This window comes from Natrix helvetica (assembly GCF_964273705.1).
Source record: "Natrix helvetica genome assembly, chromosome: 3".
NCBI classification, from domain to species: Eukaryota; Metazoa; Chordata; class Lepidosauria; order Squamata; family Natricidae; genus Natrix; species Natrix helvetica.
The window spans coordinates 82,462,426-82,486,751 of NC_138549.1; the positions used below are offsets into that span (position 1 = coordinate 82,462,426).

Genomic DNA, 24,326 nt, shown 5'->3' on the forward strand with positions numbered 1-24,326 from the left:
TCTCCTAATAGCATTGGTGTAGCCTTTTTATTGTTTTTTTCCACTGTGGTAGTTTTAGATAGACTTAGGGGTTGTTGTTGTTTTTTTACCAATGAACAGAGTTCCCTTCATCTAATTGCTTCCTCGCATGCAGACCAGGCTGCTGGGAGTATTACAGCCTTCCTCATTTCCACGAGGCTCTGGCAGCACCGGGAGGCTTGTTAGCGGCCGCTGGCAAGCCTTGGAGTCAGGTAGGGAAGTCAGGTACCCCTGCAATCCATCGGAAGACTCCTCTTAGCTCCGGAGGCTCTACTGGGCACTCCGGATCTCCGAAGGCAGCCCAGTGTCACTCCAAAACGTGCGGTGGCCATTTTGGGAGGGGGGAAAAGTGTGCACTTTAAATCCAAGCCGCTTTTTTCCTGTTCTCTCTGCTCCCAGAGCAAGGCCACTTGACCAGTACCCCTCCCGGCGGCGATCTGCTAAGGGACCTTAGCAGATCGCCGCCGGGAGGGGTACTGGTCAAGTGGCCTTGCTCTGGGTCGTCAGGCAGGCCTCCCCCTCCCCCAAAGATGTTGATTGGTGGCCACAAAGAGTTTGGCTTTCTGGGCCATTCCTTGTCTCTATTAACAGCGCTGATCTGCAGCACCCTGAGGACTTCTCCTATTGGTGCCTTTTTGTTGCTGCATTCCCTGCCGAGCCATTGCCTCAGAGACTCATCTCCTAATGGGACTCTTCTTACTCCAAGCAACCTTCTGAATACTGAGGTTTGAGGGCTGAGAGTTCACCACGGCCCTGTGGCCAAGAGTGCCAGTGCAGCAGGCCCCACTAAAGGGAAGCAGCCTAGAACAAAGAGAGGGTCCAAGGCAGAGGAGAGGCTGGCTGAGAGACACCAGAGAGCCCTAGAAAAGCAATTTCAAAAGGCTCAGGGCAACCAAGGGCCTCAACAGGATCTCCCTCCACCTGCTGACATTCCTGCTGACTCCCCCCACCCCTCATTCTACATCCTCATCCAGATGAGGTGGTGGATCTCCCCAGTGATCCAGAGAGGTTGTTGCTTCTGGCAGCCGGAAAGGGTGACGGCACTCCTCTGGTAGATCTGTTCGCCTTCCCTGCGAATTCGCAGCTGCCGCGTTTCTTCACCCGGTTTCAAACCCGGTCGGCGGAGGGCATGGACGCCCTCCGGAACAGGTGTCCAGTGGGCCTTCTCTATGCCTTTCGCCCCATTCCCCTGATTCTGGGGATCCTCAGAAAGGTGATAGTGGAAAAGGCGCTGGTCATCGTGGTGGCTCCATATTGGCCCAGGAAGCCTTGGTTCGCGGATCTAATCCAGTTGTCCATCGCCCTGCTGTGGAGGATTCCGCAGGAGGAGGTAGCCCTGCGGCAGGGGATTCTCCTTCACCCGGAGCCTCAGTGGCTCCATCTAGCCGTCTGGCTCTTCAATGGCAACTTTTGAGGCAGCTAGCCTGTCTTCCGGCTTCATTCACACCATCGAGGCTTCTAGGCACCCATCAACGACCAGGATTTACAATTCCACCTGGTCGGCTTTCGTCAAGTGGTGCACGCCACTTGGTGTTTCCCCTGAGGGGGCAACCATTCCAAATGTTCTAGACTTCCTGCAGGAAGGTCTGGAAAAGGGGTTGGCTGTAAACACCCTGTGCAGGCAAGTGGTGGCTCTGTCTTCGGTCCTGGGGGGCTTCCTCGCTCTCTCAGGTTCCGCTGATCAAGCGCTTTTTAAAGGGGGTGGCTAATCTCCGACCTACCCCCATTCATAGTTTCCCTACTTGGGATTTGCCCCTGGTTCTCCGAGCATTGACGGGTTCCCCGTTTGAATCTCTCCGCTCCATTCATCTGAGGCTTTTGTCCCATAAAGTGGTTTTTCTAGTGGCTATTACATTGGCCCGGCGTATTTCAGAGCTGGGCGCTCTTTCGTCCAAGGATGACCTTTGCCATTTTCACCAGGATAGGGTGGTTCTTCGTCTTGATCCTACCTTTCTTCCAAAGTTTAACACTCCCTTTCACAGGGCGCAGGAGATCATCCTGCCTGACTTTTGCCCGGGTCCATCTTGTGATAGGGAGAGGCTTTGGCACCGTTTGGACGTGCGTCGCGGTCTGCGCATTTATCTCAGGCGGACAGCGGGCTTTCGCAAGTCGGAGGCATTATTTGTCTCTTTTCAACCTGGGATGTGGGGGCCAGAGTGTCCTCGGTGACCAATGGCCGTTGGTTGCGACAGGCCATTGTGGAGTCCTATGGGGCGACGGGTCAACCCGTTTCCTCAGGAATAACGGCCCATTCCACTAGGAGTGCCGCGACTACGGCGGCTTGGGCCACTAGGGCTCCTTTTCAGGACATTTGTTGGGCAGCGACTTGGGCGTCCCCAACCCCCTTCATCCGGCATTATCGGCTGGATTCATTTGCCTCGGCGGAGGCGTCGTTTGGTTGGAGGGTCCTACAGAGAGTAGTGGCGGATCCCCCGCCCTGGGCCGTAGTTGGTTTGTTCATTCCCTCCGTGGGACCGAGCTTGGGTATGTCCCGCATGTGACCACTCCCTCTCCCCCACTGAAAAAAGAACGTTGGTCTTACCTGAACGTGTCTTTTCAGGGGGGAGAGGGAGTGGTCACGACCCTGTTATGTAGTGGTGGGCCCAGGGGAGGGCCAGAGGGTTGTTTTCCCGGGGTTGTGTTTTGTTGTTTTTCAGTTCTGGAGTTCGCCTTTGAGGAAACTGGGCAAGAATGGAAGGCAGAAGTATTTAAGAAGTTTGCTCTCAGTCTTTGGACCAATCAGGCTTTGAGAACACACGCATGTGACCACTCCCTCTCCCCCCCCTGAAAAGACATGTTCAGGTAAGACCAACGTTCTTTCTAACCACTGTGCCACTATGGCTCTTGTAGGTCACTTTTATTTTTAAATCAGCCATACTGTGCCTAGTTCTAACATTATTACTTTGATGCTTCCCCCTGTTCAAAAACCCTCCAAGCATCTGTGTATGAATCCCACTTAATTGTTTTAGTGCAAACTATCAGCTTGTACTTTATTCTCACTCTGAAATGAGCCGCATGGTAGCATTGTTATCTTGAGTTTTTTCAGCACATTCAACACAAAATATTTGTACATGTGGAAAGGAAGCAAGAACACATGAGGGTATAAAGCAGACAAAGAAACACACTGTAGAAACAGCTTCATGTTACAAGGCTGAAAAAGGAGCTTGTCTCAGCAAGCAGCTCTCACACTCAGTCCCATTTTAAACTGAAAGAACTCTCTTTTTTCCCCAGAAACCCATCTTTATGTCTTGTGTAACTCATTTTGTTCTTCAGTGGAAATAAATAAATAAAGCTGAAAAGCTGATATTCCATCTTGCAGAATGTCTTGATTTCACAAACATTTGAAGGAGATTTCTAAAGTCTCCAAGCAGGACTGAATTCAAAGATTAGAAACAGCGCCCACAATATTTTTATATGATATCCACAGAATCCTATTTCCCTTTCTAAAAACTCACCTGCATCCCACAAGATCTGACCTGTAGTTTAATATTTTCCTTGAACAATAGCCTTCCATGATATATATATATATATTTTAAAGAAAGCAGCTGTTTCAAAAGTAATCATTGTCTTGCCCTAATTGTCAGGTTGATGGAGTTATTCAATGACATTTGGAGAACTACAGGTTCTTTATTTCTACAGTTTATCTCTTAGATCAGGGATGTCAAACTCGCAGCCTGCGGGTTGGATGCGTCACATTCTGGCTCCGCCCCTGCCCGGTTTAATGAAGGGGGAAAAAGTCCCAATACATCACATGATGCCGCCGTGATGCTGCGAGTTTGACACCCCATCTTAGATAATTAACAGTGCTCTCTACAGGGGTGTCAAATTGGCAGCCCATAGGCAGGATGCGTTACGTGCAGGCTACACCCACCCCAGCTCCGCGAATGGGAAAAATGTCACAAAACATTATGCGATAGCAGTGTGATGTGACGAGTTTGACACTCGTGCTCTAGCACAATGCTTGGGAAATATTTATGTCTACCTCATCCTGAAAGGTGTAAATGACAAATATACTAATTGCAGCATTGAAGTTTTTTTAAAATAATTTTTTTATTTTTAATTTTCAAAACAAACACAACACATCCTTCTTTACATACTGTAGAAAGTGTATCAGTTGGTTACAAAAAGGCTTTCGTGCATCTTCCACAGTCAACAAAAATAATTCATATTAACTCAAGTATTTTAACTCAGTTATTTATACAGTACATGTTATCATCATCATACCTCCATTTTTATTTGACTATAATTGTTTAAACATCCTTCATCATAAAATATACCAAGATTTAATACATAACCACATACTGGCATTTCATTTACTATTTCTAAAATCCCCCAATAACACTGAATCTTTATGTCCTATTCTAGCTAAACATCCATAATATTTAATAACAAAGTTTTCTAATCCTCCTTTCCAAATCACTGTTTACAATTTGCATCCAGTTTCCTTATTTTGTACCCATACCTGTATATACGTTGTTATCATTATCCCTCCTTTATTGAACTATATCCTGCATCATAACATTTCCCCCCTAATAATCAAGACTTAACTGTATCTAACTTAGTTCTTTTTATTAACCTTTATATATAATCCAAAAGGATTTCTAATCTTCCTTTCATGGGTACCATTCAATATTCATATCCAATTATTACTTATCATAACACTACACATTGTATACATTATTATCATTATCAATTATTTATTTAACTATATCTATTGTCACTAAATTTCACTAAGTTTAACTAGTTTTAAATTATACTCTTCCATCTATCAACCTGTATCTTTCCAGTAGCAAAACAGTCTCATATCTTCTGCCATTGTGGTTTCAGTCCTCTAATCATCTCCTTAATCAACTTTGTATGGACTCCTCTTAGCAACTCCTTGCTTATAAAATCTCTCATGTAATTTCGATGCCCTTCTTCTGTTTCCTTAATCAGCTTATCTTTGATTGTCAGTAGTGTTATCAATGATATTGCTAATAAAATTTCTCTCTTTAAATCCATAATTCTTTTGTTTTGTCTTCTTCTGTATCTTGCCATCTGGGGTAGATTTCCCCTCCAATTAATTCCTCTTTCAGTATTCCACTGTTTCCCTTTCCAGAGACAAACCAATCACCATAAATATCAGCAATTTTAATTTCTTTATATTCATTTTCCTCTTCGATTTTTAGGATTTTAACTACCACTTTTTCCACTTGATAAACATCTCCAACTTCTTCATCATATTTTGCTGTTAGATGCTCTAAGTCTTCCAACTTCTTCTCTATCCTCTCATGTGTGTTTGATAATTTCTGTATTTCTGAGAATATCTTTTGCAGACTTAAAATTTATTTCTGCTGTTGAAATTGTGCCATTATCTCCAGCTAACAAACGTTTTATTTTCACCTTTTTCTGGTTAAAGATATACTTCAAAGGGACATCTGTATGCTTTTCTTCTTATCACTCTCTATAAACAAGCAGTGAGACCTTGGAGTGCCAAGCCAGGATAATCAGTGAGAAAAGAATGAGTGTTTCGCTTCCAATACACAAACCTCTAGCCTCTGAGTAGCAGTGTTATTGTTGTAACATTTTCTTTGTTTCTTTTTGTATCTTTTTTGTATTTCAAGTTTAAAAAAGTCCAATTCTTGAATGAGTTAGAAGAACACCCACAGTAATGAAAGAGGAGAATTTTAGTCCATAGGTTACAAAGAATAATAAAAGAAAAAAAATAGAAGAAAACTTAATCCATTCATGTTAAAAGGCTTGTATAAATTCCACCCATAAAGATAGCATTTAAAAAGTAAGATAACCCACTGTCCAAAACCATTCCAAATTTAATTCCGCCGCTTATTTCTTCTGTTCTCCAATTTAAATTAATTTTAAGTTTTTTATAGGCAGTCTCTTTTAAAACGGTAAAAATTCCTCACCAGCTGGAAACACTTTCTCTTTCCATATCCTTCCATTTTGGAACCGCCCCGACTTCATCAGCCTAAAGGCTGGATTTTTTGTCGCCGGCTTGAAGAACTTCTCTTGGATTGATCAGGGACTTTGCGAGGTCCCTGAGGTCAGCAAGACATATTCTTCCTTTCACCATCTCTGCGGGACGGTTTAGGTCTGTTCGGACCACCCAGCGGCAAAAGTATCGACGGCGATCTCAGAGCATTGAGATTGCACGCCATCTTGTCACTACATTGGCTCCACCTCTCAGCATGAAGTTTTCAGGTGTGCGAATTCCCAATGAGTATTTCAGTCATCTCTGATGTATAGGGCAAAGCACCATCTACTTTTCTTTTTCCCAGTGTATGAATCAGTCTGGCTGGCCTACAAGCTTTATTTTTCTGGGTATGGGGTTTATTTTTCCTGATTTTTTGGCATTTCACACTTTAGCATGGGTATTATTCTCAAACCATATGGACAAAAAGATTCCTTGATTCTTGGATTACCATCTGCTGTAACTTTGGAGATGGGGATTAGCCTTACTTCTCTCTTTATTGCCACAAGGATAAAAGCTGATAAGAAAATTTGCCATGAAAGTTTCAGTGGGAATTAGTTGCAAAGCAAAGTTCAAAGAATCATCTGAAAAAGCCAAAGAAATTAAGGCAAAACTATGGTATGTTTTGTTTTGTTTTTTAAAAAAGAGTATGGGATATAATTGAAAGTTCTTAGAGTCATCAGAAGACTTCAGGAAAAATAGCAATAAGTTTCTTCCACCAGTGAAACATTTAAAAATGTTACAGGAAAATCGGAATAATTTAAAGAAAAATATGGAAATCTTCATTCAAAAAATTGGCCAATTTTTGGCAAATCCTTTCTTTCTGGCACAGCCAATGTTCAGTCCATAAACTTAAAATATGAGATGTTTGTAACATTCATTAAAATGCCATTCATTTGAGTTATTTTGACATGCATAACAGGAGGGAATGACTTCAGAATAATATTGGTTTTACAGTTTATACTATTTCTCAGAGTCTGCGGGACTGGAATGTCGTAGAAATGTTAATGAATAAATACTAAGTAAAGCTGCGTTATTGCCAGAATAATGGTCTGGTTAAGGCACCAGACTAGTAACTGGGAGACTGTGAGTTCTAGTTCCATTTTAGGCACAAAGAGATCTGAAGCCAGTCATACTCCCTCAGCCCTAGGAACTAGCAAAAGGCATGCCATTGCCAAGAAAATTTGCCAAGAAAACTACAGTGGGTTTTTTTCTGATTAGTTGTTTTATTGTTGTTCACCCACAGACAAAATCTTGCCAGACTAAAGCAATTATCTGCATAACTATAATTATACTGCATGGATTGCTAGGAAGGATCTTTCCTTGCCCTCGTCCTCTCCTTCAGACATTTCAAGCTCCATTGTCTCTTTGCCATCTGGGAAAGTGACCCTCCCTCCTGTGTCTCCATACTATGTTCTACCACATCAAAACTGCACCAGTTTAGGCTTGATGTCTTTATTTTCAGCTTGAGAGTGTTCTGTTCCTTGACACAACAGCATTTTTGTCCATGGACAGATGCATGGATAACTACTAGCAAATTTGTGAAAGCAACTTGCATCCCACCGAGTTGGGATGAACTCCTGCCAGCTATTTATTTAACTTGTTATGCCAAGTTATATATTTGGACATGTGTTTGTGCGCATATGTGTAGAAAGAGAGAGAATTTGCTGTTACTAAATTTTCAACTTTTCTCCAGAGTGGCTCAGATTTATCATAAATGCCTTGCCAGGGTGAGGCTCCAGAGATCCTTTGTTTCTTCTATTTCAAATGAATTATGGTAACTTTTCAAAATTCCCCAATTCAAACTAACACTCAGTAAAAGAAGCCTGGATTCTAATTTGGCTTCATACTACTCATAGCCCCGGGTTACTCCAGATATATGACTCTTTCCATCTTTAATAGTCTTTACCAAAATTGATTAATTAATCCCCTCGGCATTCTGACTGGGTTGGATGAGAAAGGTTTCAATCACATTTTATGAGGTTAGCTCTCTTCCATAGATATCATACCTATAGAGTAGTTTCCTGTTTCCCATCTCCTGTTTCCAATGATGTGAAAAGAGACTAGCAGAATATACCCTTAGGTGAGGTATTCTGAGATCACTAATTCCATTAGCTCTTCCAGGTCATTCATACTGCAGTTAAAATATACCTCCTTCTCCAGACACCTATGTTTTCTTAGATTTGAAATTAACTCCTCCTTCTCCTCCTTCCATCCCAGAAAAAAATCTGCTTCTTTCTTGAGAAGTTTTAATAAGTGCCCTTGTCACAAGAAATAAGTGAATAATAACAAAGGTTTCAATGGCAGTGTCCTTCTTGAATATATCCTCTTCCAAATCATTGATATTATCTTTCCAGCAGCAAGTGAAAATGATTGTATTTAGTGACCTAGAGGAACTTTCAGAACTGAAAGAATCCACCCAATTTGGAAAAGAATCACAATTCTATTTTTATTCCCTGGCCACCACTCCTCAAATCTCTGCCACCAATAACCCAGATCTCCCTTCTCTATCTCACTCCTCATAGCCTGACCTAGGCTTCACCAAATCAGGAAACAGACTCCTTGTCCTGAAAAAAACCTTTTTATTTGGCTCATGTGAATTCTTAGCATTCACATACAGCAAAGTCCCGGCAAACAGTCTTTCAAGGTGAATTGCAACAACAGACTTTATCAGTCCTTGGATAGTTGCCAGGCCGATAGCTTCCAGGTGCAACACTGCACAATGAAATACTTGGCAAGGAGTCTCTGTGTGGCATGGACTCATATAAGTCAGATAAGCAAATCTTCACACTAAGAAACAAACAAATTGTCTACTGAAAACACCACTCTCCTTTTGCTCCTATTTATTTCCTATGGGAGTGGCCATTCAACATTCACTTGTGCCTTTACTCCTGAGTTGACCTCTGTTCCTTAATTGTTCCTTTCTCCTGACAGTTCTGCACATGCACACATTGGGAACAGGCTCCAGCTGTTCTTCTGCCCCACTAATATCTGACTCCAAAGGTAACTGATAACTGTCAGACGGCCCTGGTCCCATCTCTGCCTCTGACACAGAGCCCTCATCAGAGCCTTCCCCAGATTCCAGGACTGGTCCATGTTCCTCCCCAACCTCCTCACTGTCTGAGTCTGGCGGGCCACAACAATAAGGAATTGATGTGCTAGGAACAAGTTGCAGGAGAAATGAGTAAAACGAGCGAAACTAAAGAACTTGCTAGGAAATTGAGATTATGCTGATAATTCTGTTACGCCTTCTGGAATGGCGAGATGCTCCCTTACCCAGAGTCTGAAAAGGCAAAATAACAAATCCCCCAGTCCCAGGAATTTGCTTTTACAGAATGGGGTCCTATGCTAAAATAAGAAAGAAAACAACTTTATTTTAATAAAGTCAACGATAACAAGAACAAGAAGAGGATTTTCAAGAACCTCTTTAGCAATCACTTAATGATCCTGTAATCTACATGCTCAAGCTATAATCATTGTTCTGTACACCGTCAGAGCAAATGGAGAAATTCAGTACTGTAGTTAGAAATGGGAACAGATATACAAATAGGAGCAGATATAAAACTTGCAAAACTGAACAAGCAGCATTTAAGAGAAACAAAGGATGTTTCATGCAATTAACTGTCCAAGTGCCATGGCCAGCCAGACATGTAATCCAGTGGTGGGATTCAAAATTTTCTACTACTGGTTCTGTGGGCGTGGCTTGGTGGGCGTGGCAGGGAAAGGTTACTGCAAAATCCCATTTCCTCACAATCAGCTGGGACTCAGGAGGCAGAGAATAGATGAAGGCAGGGCCTGTCACAGGTGATATTTACTGGTTCTCCGAACTACTCAAAATTTCAGCTACCGGTTCTCCAGAACTGGTCAGAACCTGCGGAATACCACCTCTGATGTAATCTTCTTCACGGGATGAGGAATTTGTTATTACTACTAGATTTGAATGCCAGATGCTGGTCCCACTAATGCCAATCTCTCAGGTTTTGAATCTAGAATGAGAGGCAAGATGTTCTAGGTCCAAAGAATATACTGTATTATATAATAGAGACTCAAAGGCCAGGGTACCAAAAGACTAACCACCAATTAATGTCAACTATAATGGAAATTAAACTTTAAAAGGCAAGAGTTTGGAAAAATCAAGGCTTCATAAAGCTTCGGCTGCATCCGGATAGGGAATGTGAGGTCTGGTTTATTTAAGTCTGCTCGGAAAATCGATGCTTTGCTGAAATAACTTTTAGGGACTATTTCTGGTATTGCGAATATCCTTGCCCATTTTTGTGATACGTTCGTTGCCTTTTGAAACCTGCTGGATCTCAGCCTGTTTCTCATTCCCTGAATCCTGAATTGACTAACTGGTGGAATTTTAATAACTGATTTTACCTTATCTTTATAGTGTTGGTGAAGAACTGTGGACTGCTTTCAGGATGATTTTAGGAAGGAAATTAATTTATGGTAGTTCTATTTAACTTCCTGCAGTGTCCTCCTAGAAACTCCCACTTACCTTGAGTTAGTTTCTTGCAGTGGTATTACACTGGCTTTTCTTTTAGTGGTATTCTTTAAGTATATTAAAATTTGTTCTAAGTATATTAAAATCCATTTTTTTTAAAAAAATGTGTTTGATTACTCAGCTTGAGTTTCCCTTAAAATGTAAAATTCCAGTTTTACCTCTATGTTCCTGCTACTTCCACTTCCTCAATTAATTTTTCCTAATTGCATAACAACATGACAGGGAGACGTCATGTCTTTTTGCCTTCCTCCACCTTCCAAAAGAAAATGTTGTTCAGCAAAAGAAGTCCGAATTTCTTAGAAGGGCCATAATTGGCACAGCTGGCTAACCCACAAATATTGGGATAACTGAAATCCCCATCGATGCTACTTTATGCTTTTTTGAAAAGGTCTGAAGTGGGAAAACATAATCCACACCTTCTGGATGATAGTGAGACACTAACAATAATACTGCTTTTATTTGTTCCATGACTTTGTTAGTTTAAGCTAAGGGCTCGCTACTGCACTTCAAAAGTAATTCAGAAAAGGTGCTCTAGTCTAGAATATACAGAAGGATGAACATAGCATACAGTTTCCGTGTTATCCCAAGGAAAAAAATATGGTATTTTTAAACAGTTGCAGGTCAGTGCTTAAATTTGCATTTCTGTATAATTCAATCCAAAGCATTGTACAAACTCTGCTGTTTATAAGCCTTGTCAGGTTCATCACCTGGATTTCTGAGCAGATGTGGAAACTTGTCATGTACAATTCCATAGCTCATTATCTTTGCTAAAGTCCCAAACCAATTACCGTAGCTTTGTTAAAGTTCCTGTATTATGGAACCCCAAAACAATCGCCTTCAAACTAAATGAGCTATCAGATCTTTCAAGGAACTCCAAGAGCATTCTTTTGGCATTCTGAAGAATGATTTTTTTTTGTTCATGGATCATCAAATATATATCAAGAATTTGATGGTGCAACAAGTGTAAAGAGAAGGGAACAATTATTCTGTTAACTAAATTTCCTAGTAAGACATATCAAAAGGCCTAACCTGGCACAGGTTCTTTAGGGAGGGTGAGGGGAACAAATGACAATGTATGTTATGATTCAAATAGTACACATTTCTTGTGTCAGGTGCCATGATATCACTGCTTACTTGTGCTATTTGCAAAATAATACCACGACAGACACATTACCTGGCATTTTGTGGCTTGCAGCAGATACCTATGCCTAGAAGTTAATTGATTTTTCCAACTTTTAGTTAAGAAAGAGACCAAGTCCATCCCCTGCAGAAATAGAAATACAAGACATGGGATTCAAACACTATTCCACTTACTTCTTTAATGAGAAATGAGCTTGCTGTTCCTGGTACTTTTCAATATATTCAGCCAATGAGTGAAATTACACTTACGGTATGACTAATGTTTCGAAAATAGTGCTAGCAGTAAATATATGAATACTGTATAGCATGGGTGTTAAACTCAGAGCATCACGTTGCTGTCACATGACGTATCACGATGTTTTCCCCTTCGCGGAGATGGGGTGGGTGTGCCTGCACATGACACATCTGGCCCGCGGGCTGCCAGTTTGACATCCCTGCTGCATAGCATTCTTTTGTCAGTAGAACATTCATTCTGGTCCATTTGGACCCTGTTTCTTACTCTACTAGCATGGAGCAGTATTTACAGATCATAGAAAGCAGTGATTAATTAAACTTAAAATGACTATACAGTAATATACAGATAGTCCTTGATTTACAAGTTCATTTAGTGACCGCTCAAAGTTACAATGGCACTGAAAAAAGTAACATGATAGTTTTTCACATTTATGACCATTGGAGCATCCCCGTGGTCATATGATCAAAATTTGAATGCTTGGCAACAGATTCATATTTATGATGGTTACAGTGTCTTGGGATCATGTGATCACCTTTTGTCACCTTCCAAAAAGCAAAGTGAATAGGGAAGCCAGATTCATTTAACAATCATGTTACTAGCTCAAGAACTGCAATGATTCACTTAACAACTGTGGCAAGAAAAGTGTGAAGTTGCAACAGCCCTGAAGTTACAACAGCAGGGCCTTTTCTCTCTGCACTCTACTCCTTGCTCTACTTTATGGTTGGATTTCCACACATATTGGGTTAAAAATATGATTGTAGAGTTTGTAGCACAGTTTTGTTGCAGGACTATAACCTGTATGATGAGTTCATTGTGTCCTTCAAGTCCAGAAATTGAGTTGAATAACATTTGATTCAGTCAAGCAAAGTAATTTGTGTGAATACAAATTTGTAAGTTTGTGAATCGTACCTGCCTAGTCAGCTGCTGACTTAACAATTTCTCCTTCCTAACAATGAATCAAAGTCCTTAACTTATCTATCCTTTCCCAAAGAGAGAGTTAAGCACAGATACAATATGAAATGGTAACAATTGCCTTATTCTTTGCTGAATCTCCATTAGATTAATCATAGGTAATGACAGCCATGGCCTACTAACTGAGATCCAATTTGGTTTTGTGGTTAAGAAGCAGGCTAGAAACTAGAATACTGGGAGTTCTAGTTCTGCCTTAGGCATGAAAGCCAGTTGGGTAACTTTGGGGCAGTCATGCTCTCTCAGCCCATGACATCAAGGCTGGGTGAAAAACCAGTCAATCAATTCCTGTTTCGGCCAATGGATCAACACTTGTTTGATCTACCGCAGGGCAGTGGTGGGTTGCTGCCAGTTCAGACTGGTTTGGCTGAACCAGTAGTAACGGTGGTGGGAGCCCCACCCACCCACCCAGATGCCTCTGCGCATGCGCAGACATTGCGTGCAAGTGTGAGCGTGCACAGGTGTGAACCCGAACCGGTAGTAAAAATATTTGCAACCCACCACTGGGGCAGGGGTGTCAAACTGGCATCCCACAGGTCAGATGCATCAGGAATAGGCCACTCCCACCCCAGCTCCGCAAAGAGGGGAAAAATCACAATATATCATGTGATGGCAACATGATGCCAGGAGTTTGACACCTGTGGTCTGTGGATAAAAAGCAAAGCCTGCACTTATGGGAAAATGCTAGGAAGAAAAAGGAGCAGTGGCCTACCAACAGTTGCCAGAAGTATCACTTTTTGCATTAGCTAGGCAGGCAGAAAGCTTATCTTAGGAGCCACAACTAGTCTGTACTTAGGAGGTACATCCTGTGGTAGATAACTTCCTTGGCAACAGTACTGGAAAAGATTTGCTATTGATTTTTTTCAAAGTATTTCTTTTTTTTTCAATAGGCCACAGTCTACAATTCTAGAATCCCCTGGTAGTCTCTAAACAAATCCATCCATGCTTAGCTTCTGAGCACGGACATTTTGCACATCGAAACTTTAATCTGCCAATAAAATGATTCGGCTACTGTTATATTTTTCTCTCTGATATGGAGAGGTGTGTATTTAGGGATCTCATGCAGCTGTGGCTTTAAATGGTAAAGTGTTCAGTTAGGATTCCTCCCTTCTGCAATCCAAATGGGATTGAGAAAAGTTTTCAATCTCATCTCTTTGTGTGAACTAGACCAGAGAGATAATTGAAAAAGTGGCTATATGTAAACTGCAGTAAGCTGGTGTATGGTTAACATAAGTTAGAATTCACTGGTGATCAATCTAAGATGCATAGTTTTTACCCACTGACTTGAAGAGCACATTTTATGATATAGAAATATCAAGATTCCCATGGCAGTATGTTAGATCAGAATCTTATTTTACATAGATTTATGCTGTTTGCCCATTGCTCATATTGCTTGCCAGTAAGCTATAGATTCCACTTTTTTTTACTCCTCTTCATTTGCTAGTGCACTAAAACTTAACTCAGTTTTTAAAGGTATACTTTAGGGAATAGTTGTATCTCCAGCAAAATAATACTCCATTATACCAGGAATTTTCAAGGGAGGTTTTAATATGATAAGGAAGGCTGAAGCTCCCTCATAAAATTATATAGAAAATCACAGTGCTTTATGTTTGAAAGAGGCATTGATCAACGTTTCTATTATCTTGCTTAAATCAAATAATTTGAGGTATGTAGAGAGAAGCAAAAATTGGCTAATAATTAGGAGCTCAAATGCAGGTTATAGAACAATTGTTATGTAAGAATACCTCTCTCTATGTAAATTCACTTTTTTTTTTAAGGGTTATTGACAAAAACCTAAAACTTCATTTTAGCAAGCATCCTTGGCTTTTTCAGAGCAGTGTAGAATTCTTGGCAACAAACATGCCATTCCAGAAAGAGAACTAAATAGCAATGTACAAGTGTTTATTCTTATCTATATATGCTTTTGATATAGTTTCCTGGGTCCATCAAAGTGCATCTCTGTCCAAACTACACATTCATTCAAGCCTCAGACAGATGCACATCTTCATCAAAGGAAAGGTATCAAATATTATTGATACTTGCTGGTTTATAATGTATATGCAAGAACAGAGGCATTCACTAGACTTTTTCCAAAACTCAGCTATTTGATATTGAAGCTCAACAGGAAAACCAGAAAAGGAAACTAAAAGGAATGAGAACAGTACAGGCTAACTGAGAATAAACTCCAATTGCGTAGACTCTGGATTAATCTATTTCCTGAGAAGGAGACATAGAACCATTCATTCATTCATTCATCTAGGTATCTGGAAATTGAATAAAACTATTCAATGAATATATAGAAGTCATTATTTCACCAGGAACTCAATCATGAGTATGATGCATAATCCCTTCCTCTCTTACAGATGTCATTCAAATTCTAACAACTTCCTGTCTGCATAGAGTTTTCCATTTTGTAGATATCATTATAATGACACTGGGTAAAAATTGTGGGTAGGGGAGGGGGAGGGCTATCTTTCATGGTCGCAATATAAGCGCTGCTGAGGATCAGCGCAAAAATAAGCTTGCAATTTCCCTTTTGAATGCAGTGGGAAAAAAATTAAATCTACAGTCCATGATTAAAATGCAACTTGACTCCTGTTAAGGAAAACCAAGATCAAGGGCTAATTCATTTCATTTTATGATTGTTCACTGCCCAGAGTCAGTGGCTTGCGATGAATAGCTATACAAATTGAATAAATAAATAAATGTCTATGATTAGTAATCTCTTTCCTACGGTGATAATCTGAGATTTTAAAGAGCACAAAAAAGAAAAGGAGTTGAAAAAGGCTTAGGCATGGACTAAATTTTTGCCTTGTTCATGTGTCACTTGCTTGTTCATGGCAACTAACATTGTACAAACCTAGCTGTTGAATTTAATAAGCATGTGTCACTTGCCCTTCTCCAGTTGTGTCAACCTTGTGACAGAATGTACTAATCCCCTGGTTTTTCATGTTTCTTCAGTAGGAGCTATTGATAATCCATAGCAGTGGTCTGCAACTTTTTTGGTTCTGCGAACCACCGGAGCGGCTTTGGTGGTTTCAGCAGCAGGGGGTGGGAGAATGGCTATGTGGGTGTAACCTAAAACCTGCACTTGCACAAATGAAGCTTTGCACGCTCTCCTGCCACTTTAGCAGCCTGGTTCTCAATGGGCTGTGGCCAGGGGTTTGGGGATGGCTGACCTACAAAGAAGGGTTTGAAATTTGAAATAGAAGTACTAGTGAATGCGTGTGTCATGAAATGAACTAAGAACTTTGGACACAATATACTGATGAAACAGTAGGAAAAATATGTGGTTAAAAGGATCGAAATGTACATTGCTATAACCTAAAAGAGAACTTTTATAAAAAGATGTAGCTATTGTTGGTGTATAACCCCAGAAAAATTGTCTAGAATATATAAAGGTACTTCAAATTTCCTGTTGGAAATGTGGATAACAGAAAGGGTTATTTTATCATGTATAGAGGATTTGCAAAAAGCCAGAAATTTAAGGGTTCAAATACCGGTACATATAATGATACGAAGAATTTTAATGATCAACATTCAACTACAACCAGAATTGGGGTTAGTGGATAGCCAATTAGAAAAGAACTATGGAAGAATATTCTTGTATACAATCCCTGCTGCAAGACAATTATATACTGAAAAATGAAAAGACTCTGAAATACCTACAATGGAGATGAAGGTGATATAACTAGTAGAGATGGCAAAATTAACTTGTTTAATTAGGGAAAGATCAACAACTACATTTAACAGTGACTGGAAACCCTTATGGACTTTTTGCTTAAAAAAAAGAAAAGAAAAATGAAGTTATGATTTATGTAGATTAGAAAGAGCGCAGCTTATTGAAAGAAGGAAATTATGATGTAACCTTAGGGTAAAATATAAGTGCATTTATAACTGCTATCAAAAAGATTGGAAGCTGCTTCTTTGATAATCTTTTCTCTTTTCTTCTTCTTTTTCTATTTTCTTTCTTATTCACCATTATTTTTTATTTTCTTTCTTTTTTAATATTTGTGTTGTTTTTTAACTTCTTAAAAATTCCTTCAATAAAAATTATATTTTAAAAAATCCAAACATGGGGTTAAGGAAGAATGATTCCTGATGTGCTAACAAGAATTTCTCATAAACAAATCATGATTGAGTATCTCTTCTCTTAAAGGAAAACAGATTGACCACAAAGACCTGCTGGACTAGCAGTACAACTATTTCCTCCTAAAATTATAGCTCAATTTACCAGTGACCTGGAAGCTGAGTAATTTCCTTAAGGTTGTATGGACAACATAAATACCCTCAAAAGCACCTACATGTTCCAACATGCCAGTGTAAACAGAATAGTTAATTGATTTGTTTATTTGTTTTACAAATTTCTAGGGCACTTAACTCCAGGGTCTCTTAAGTAGCCATTCAAGCATATACATGCAGTAAAAATAAATCAAAATAAAACCTAACAGTCTACATCATTCAGAAGGAACATCAAGTAACTCTTTCCCTTCCCAAGGCCCTAGTAAAGAGCCCTACTTAATGCTCTTCTAAAAGCTGATAAACAGCAGCCATATGCAGTATATCTCCTGGAGGTATGCTGTTCTGGAGGGTTGGTACCACAACCGAGACCTGTATTACTGAGGCTTTGAGGCTACCCCCATGTGCAGCGCATTGCAGTAGTATTCCATCTATACAGTGACCAAGTCTTCATGTAAGAGAAGCCTCATAGTCCATATAACTACTACTGTGACACAAGGCAAGGATCTCTGGCCACAACTGGCAGATGCTGTTCAAACAAGAGAGCTATGAGTACAAAAAGCACCCTCTCAGTTATGAACTAGACCCCAAAGAGGTAGGGTAACCCTTTTCAGGCCTAGAGATGAAAGACTCCCAGCACCAGAATGGTCAAACAACTATAGATACTTAGTATTGCTGGAGATCAACCCTGACTGCTCTTTAGAAGCCCAGAGCCTGAAGATGAAACTCAAATACTTTGCCCACCTAATGAGAAGGAAGGACTCACTGGAGAAGAGCCTAATGATTGAGGGCAAAAGAAGAAGTGGATGACAGAGAATGAGGTGACTGGATGGAGTCAATAAAGCAGTAGGCATGAGCTTAAATGGACTCCAGGGGATGGTAGAGGACAGGAAGGTCTGGAGGAACGTTGTCCATGGGGTTGCGATAGGTCGGACACAACTTTGCAATTAACAACATTGCTGAGATGGAATCTTAGTTTGTTCTTCCCCATCTAAAGCTTCAGGCAGTGGAATATGATGTTAGCAGCATAGCTTGGCAGACAAGGAACAAGATGTATGACTCTGTAGAGAGTGCTGTAAGGCACTATAAAGTGGTATATAAATCAAAGTGCTATTGCTATAGGTGCTATAACTGAGGATTCATCAACATTGAACAGACAGATGACCTTCCACAACATCTCTGTTAGTTATTAAATGGGATGGCTGAGACTGTTGAACCCTGAGACACCCCACAAATCTGAGGCAGCAGGCTCACCTCTCACTTCCTGCCAACACTGACTGGAACCTACCATGGAGAAAGGACTGTAAACCACTATAATATGATGCCTTCCCTTACTTGCAGTCAATCCAGAAAGATGCCACGATATTGAAAGCTGCTGAGAAATTAGGACACATCAGGATGATTGCAATACCCTCTCCCAGCCTGATCCACAAATGAAAAGTCTGGGGCTATATGAATGGCAGCCTCCATACCATTCGGAGACATGACTTACCTTCATGAAGGTAGCATCATGAACAAGGTATCACCTTCAGGATCATGAAGGTGGTAAACCTTCATGATCCTGGAGGCAGAGATAGTGGCTCATGGTCTACATTTCTATAACTTTTTTTTCTAAATAATTCGTTGCATCATGAGCCACCATATATTATTAGAAAGCGATGTTTTATTTGTGATATTTTACAAAGCAGCAAAAGTAAAAAATAATGATAAAGTGACATCTCTGCAATTATAATCTGAATGTCTCCCCAGAAGCAAAAATTACAGTGAAGCAATTGGTAGAAAAGCAAGTTCGGGTACATAGTCTTCATATTGGCTCTAAGCCAGGATCTCCCCCCCCCCCCCCCCTTAGAGTCGTGCTTGGTTGGAACAATTTGGTATCATAATTTTTGTTAGTCATATGAAAAAAAAAACCAAAGATGTTCGTGACCTTCCTGGAAATTTCTGTACCCATTCATATACACAGACTTTATCCTGTCTTTAAAGGTAGAAGAGATAGGAGAGGCCAGTCTACTCCTTTCTAACTCTGCAAATTGTAATCCCTTATGCATTAGGGGCTATGATGGCAGTAAGTAGCTTGACTATCTACGCTGACATACCCTGTTTCCCTGAAAATAAGACCTCCCCGGATAATAAGCCCAATCGGGCTTTTGAGTGCATGTGCTAAAATAACCCCTCTCCCAAAAATAAGCCCTCCCCGAAAATATTGCAACACAGCAGCAGCCATGAGGTGACCATGTTCACCGCCTCCTGCACCTCAAAAATAATAAGACCTCCCCGAAAATAAGGCCAAGTGCTTATTTTGGGAGTCAAAAGAAAATAAGACCCTGTCTTATTTTCAGGAAAACACGGTAGAAGCAAATCCCATGAAATCCAGCAGGGCTTATTCTCACCCATGCAACACATTGCATTTTTCGTTCACACGAAGCTTTGTGATACTTGTTGACAATGGCAACAATATCAAGATGTTCATGGTGTCATCCCTACTTAAAAAAATGCCCACAGATGTTCCATATGAAGTCTGAAAGATTCTGTTCTCTAGCCACCCGCTAAATGTAACAGGTTGACTTTGTTACCTCTGGCCTTGGACCACTGCCCCCATTAACCAGCAAGCTGCCCGCTCCTGGTGAAGTGACCATCTGTTCTCCTCCACATCTTCTTTTCTTCCTGCCCAGGCAAAAACTATTAATATGAGCATTAAAGGCTTTTGTTTCTGTGACCAACCTGCCTTGCTATGTGGTGCAAAGAGAGGAGGCTTCAACGCTAGTGTTTGGAGGGGGAGGGGGGGAAGCAGCTTGGATGTGCGTTTTGGAGGATGATTAAATCTTGGGAGGCTGAACCCTTTTCATGCCATGGACGTTGTGAGTTGCAGGCACGCCTCTTTCCCTGCCAGTCTGCTCTAGGATGATAATCACTCACTATGAAAACTCATTAGCTTCCACAGCAATGAGTCCTTCACTGCTCAAGCTGGGTGCTGCCCTTAGTACCATGGCTATGATTTCTAACTGGATGTCCCAAACGCTCCCGTCACTGGTAGGACTGAATACCACCAGGCTATCAACTTTTAACAAGCTAGTAAGTAACTTCATTGTCTGGAGAGCTTTTGTGGGCTTGAGAGGGAAGGGATGGGAAGAGACAATTTGCTATGGCTGTTCTTGTAAGTAAGTGACCCAGAGATTGCAATTTTAATTTTGCATGCTTCTAGTAAGAACCTTCCTTTCTTCCAAGTTGTTAATGCATGTTGCAACCTATAGACTCACATGCTGGAAAGAACATTTACCAACTGGAAACAGAATGATTTTTTAAAAAAAGCTTTATAAAATATTTGTCTAAGGCACGGGTATTTGTACCAGTCTTAAAGTACCGAAGCCTTTCTTGTTTGTTCGCTTTCCACTTTCTGCATTGTGACTTCCAAAAAGCCTTGCTATGATTATACAAAATAAGCATGATTAAACTTGAGCTGTTCTGCTTCTTTTTCTTGCAAAACCATTGCACCTAGCAGGACGACCGCCTTTTTCCTGCTTTGTTTTCAATGCCGTATTTGGGATGTCCAGGAACAAAAAGCAAGACTTTTTGAGTTTTCCATAGAGGGGGAGAGAGAGAGAGGGAGGGGGAGAAAGAGAGAGAGGGAGAGAGGGAGGGAGAGAGAGAGAGAGAGAGAGAGAGAGAGAGAGAAAGAGAAAACTTTAAAACAAAAAGAAAATACACTTTCAATTCATTTGATTAGGGCAGCATGCCAAATTATAGATTGTTATTGGCTAAAGATGTCCACTGACTTTTCAGGATGGATTCCATTATGTGTACTACTGTTGCTGAAGTGTGGTGCGATGCCTGCCAAAAAGTCTTGTTCAGTACTAAAGAAGCAAGCCTCTCTGTCTGTGGTCTTAATGCTGTCTTAATAGCTTGATGAAACGGGTGAATTCTGCATCCTTTGCCATACCATTTGCTGAAACGGAGCTAATGAAAGTTTGACGAGGAGGCACTTAACTGAATTTCCCTGCTCCAAAAGTTCCTCCTTACCTGTGCTCTGTTCATTGTGATTGCAGTCAAATATCAGATTAAGAGCAGCTCAGGGCTAAATACCACTTGGAAACTAAACACGTGGTCTAATTTACTAATCAATATGGAATTTGTTCATTGCCTGCGGGCAGGAAATGAGAATGGAATCATGATTTTTAGTGCTTTTCAGTTGAACCATTCATTTTGCTCTATTGTGAAGTCCTTCCATCAGACAACTGAATTAAGGGTGATATTTCAGAGTATTTATCAGAAATGCCGTTATTTCTGTATAATTTATCAGAAAGGAAGTTCACATCAGCCAACCTTCGTAACCTCTGTGGCTCTCTCTGGAAAGTTTAGAGTTCACTGAATGTCCAAAGGACTTCAAAGGTTTCTTAGTTCTCATAGAGTGAGTTAATGCAGCACTATAGATCAGAGTGGAGTTATATCTGATAGGGACAATTCAGCATTATAAGCTTCTTCTTTTTCCCATAGAATTATTGGTAAAAGCTACACGTTGACCCCAAAACTTGCATTTGTAATCTCTATAATTCCAGAAACCTGGGGAAATATGTAGTCTGATGTTTGGTTGGCCACAAATCTCATCAGCTCCCTTTGGGCTGGACTCAACCTACATAATAAAAGTAGAATATTTATTAGCCTTCAGAATATTTATTAATTAGGTAGGTTAGATCAGGAAACAATTCTGCAGAAATTGGCCTTTATTCAGAGTGGCTATAATAACAGAATCTTGCAGGTCTTATTCTATTGTATATCCCCTTCCTAAAGCTAAAGGTTCCCCTCGCATATATGTGCTAGTCATTCCCGACTCTAGGAGGCAGTGCTCATCTAATTTCAAAGCCATACAGCCAGCGCTGTCCCAAGAAGTCTCCGTGGTCATGTGGCCGGCATGACTAAATGCTGAAGGCACACGGAATGCTGTTACCTTCCCACCAAAGGTGGCTCCTATTTTTCTAATTGCATTTTTATGTGCTTTCGAACTGCTAGGTTGGCAGAAGCTGGGACAAGTAACGGGAGCTCACTCTGTTACGCAGCGCTAGGGATTCGAACCACTGAACTACCGACCTTTCTGATCTCCCTCCTAGACCTTTATAAATTGAGGAGTTGATTCAGCCATTTTTGCATACTTTGTTTGTTTTGGACATATGTTTTCCCCTTGTCGCTTTGGTAACAGATCTCACTTATCTCTGTCAAAGTTACCTTTCTTACTCTATATCATCTTTCCCTAACTCATTGAAGGAAAAGTAGAATAGAAAGTATGACATAAACCAAGTACATCTGAATTTCTCAAAAATATGTTGCTAGCCTTATTGCGAAATGCCAGAAACAAGAGAGAAATGCTAAACATATAGAGAGAAAATGCATACCAATATATTTTGACTGATTGATAGGTAGATAAAGCAAGCATGGAATAACCTTTTGAGAATGGCAGTTGTGGGGAACGCTTGTGCTTCCCATATGTTAGGAAAAAAATTAGATAGAGAGATACAGGCAGGGCATCCCAGAAGTAATAAATCAGTCATCAAAATAAATGTCAGTCACCACAATATTATTATTTATCTCCTGCTCATGCATAGTTATTAAATTTAAAAAAATAAAAATCTGATTTATTACCAAATGTTGACTATCCTATTGCTTGTGTGAGAGAGAAAGAGAAGGAGAGCTGCATATGGTTGCTACTGAATCCTAATTTCAGAACAGGCCCCCAAGTCTAGTAGAGATCTTACTTTCTCCTACCTTCTCCAAATCCTATTGAACTCTTTGATAGATATTGTAAGCCTCCCCCCCCCCCCAATACCTATGTAAATAGAGGGAGAATGTGATTGGGCCATTTTTGCATATTTTCTGCTTGTTATAGAGAATGTGGAAGTCAGGGTAAGTTGATGTACACGCCTTTCTGTGGGAAGAAATATCCATCTGGTTCAGTTCCAAGCCGGGAGAAAGGCACTGGAGACAAAATGGAGGCTGGAGGCTGATTGGAAAGATGGTTTAATGATGAAGCAGAACCACATGGGTGGTTCTGGGCAGTTGACTACATGGGGGTGGAGGGGGGTTATACTTTCTCATGGGTTTTGCACTTCAGCTTCCTGTTCCTGTGGAAGGACATGTATTTTATTGGGTGTTTCTCAGACTTCCATGGGGTCATATAAGGGTCATAGCTGGCTCTATAGGCAAAGTACAAGTCCTAGGTGTTCGTCTGAGCTACGTTTGGTTGAGGTTTGGGGTGATGTAATGAAGGGCTTGTGTTCTTAAAGGGTGTTGGGTAATTCCTATTGTGGCTTAATGTCTTTTTCTTATGTTGGATCTTGGGTGAGAGTATTTGCTTATGAATAGAGCTATATATCTCTTTACCTCTTAAGTTCTGACATCTGCTGTGGGCTATTAAGAAAAGGTGGGAGCTGCTTTCTCCCTCTAAAAAAATGTTTCTCCATTTCTCATCCAGGGAAATATAATATTCTCCCTTTTTAATATTTTTCAAAATATGTCATTCTTCCAGAAGAGTGGTGGGAGCTAAGTTTCTACATTTCCTTTTCTACTTGCCTTGCAGCATCACCCAGTAGATTTGATGAAATGTTGGCTTGCTGAAGCCACACCTGGATCCCAGTCAAACTAAAAGCAAAAGATGGAGAAAAGTTTGCATTCTCTCAGTGTAAATCTTCATAAAAATGTTGACCTCATTGCATCACATCATAAAAGCAGGACCTAACGTCTACATGTCTTGCTTTTTGTCAGATAAGCTGTGTGAATTTATCTCCTTCCTTTTCTCCAACTTTGTTTATACCAAACTTGAAAAGTACTACAATAGCTAACAAGCAGAACAACTTTGACTAGTTGAACTTTAGTGGACAAATATGGAATTCCGTGCCCTTGCTTGGCTCCCATTGAGCTCTCTGGACAAGAAACAGCTTCTATTCTTCCATTCTCTTTGTTGCCTTCTCCATTCAATATCTCTTTATCTCCACTAGGGGTGGACCTTCAAAGCTAAAGGGGCAGCCCTTAAAGTTCCTCAAAATATTCCATCAAATTATAATGTGCAATGCAACAGGATGAAATTGTTAAATGTATTTATTTATTTGTATCCTGCTTTTATTATTTTACAAATTGTTCAATGCGGGAAACATTTTCAACATATGAATAGTCCTCCTCCTGTTTCTCCCACAAAAACAATTCTGTGAGATCAGTTGGGCTGAGAGAGTGAGACTAACCCAAGGTTAACCCAGATGGCTTTCATGGCT

At 40.5% G+C, this 24,326-nt stretch overlaps 1 protein-coding gene and 1 long non-coding RNA gene across 5 annotated transcripts in view; one reads left to right on the top strand and one right to left on the bottom strand.

Annotated features, from left to right (window-relative positions):
• The window catches only part of LOC309389992, a 944,060-nt gene that overhangs the window by 711,907 nt on the left and 207,827 nt on the right, over positions 1-24,326 (bottom strand). The window lies entirely within an intron of this gene.
• Positions 1-24,326, top strand: part of OLFM3 (olfactomedin 3) — a 246,512-nt gene that overhangs the window by 142,005 nt on the left and 80,181 nt on the right. The window contains exon 1 of one of the 2 annotated variants that reach the window (XM_081946293.1): positions 20,002-20,145. The exons of the other annotated variant lie outside the window; for it this stretch is intronic. Coding sequence (XP_081802419.1) covers positions 20,017-20,145 — 129 coding nt within the window. The 5' untranslated portion in view covers positions 20,002-20,016. Of the gene's footprint in view, positions 1-20,001; positions 20,146-24,326 lie in introns of those variants that run through there. 2 annotated transcript variants of the gene reach the window in all.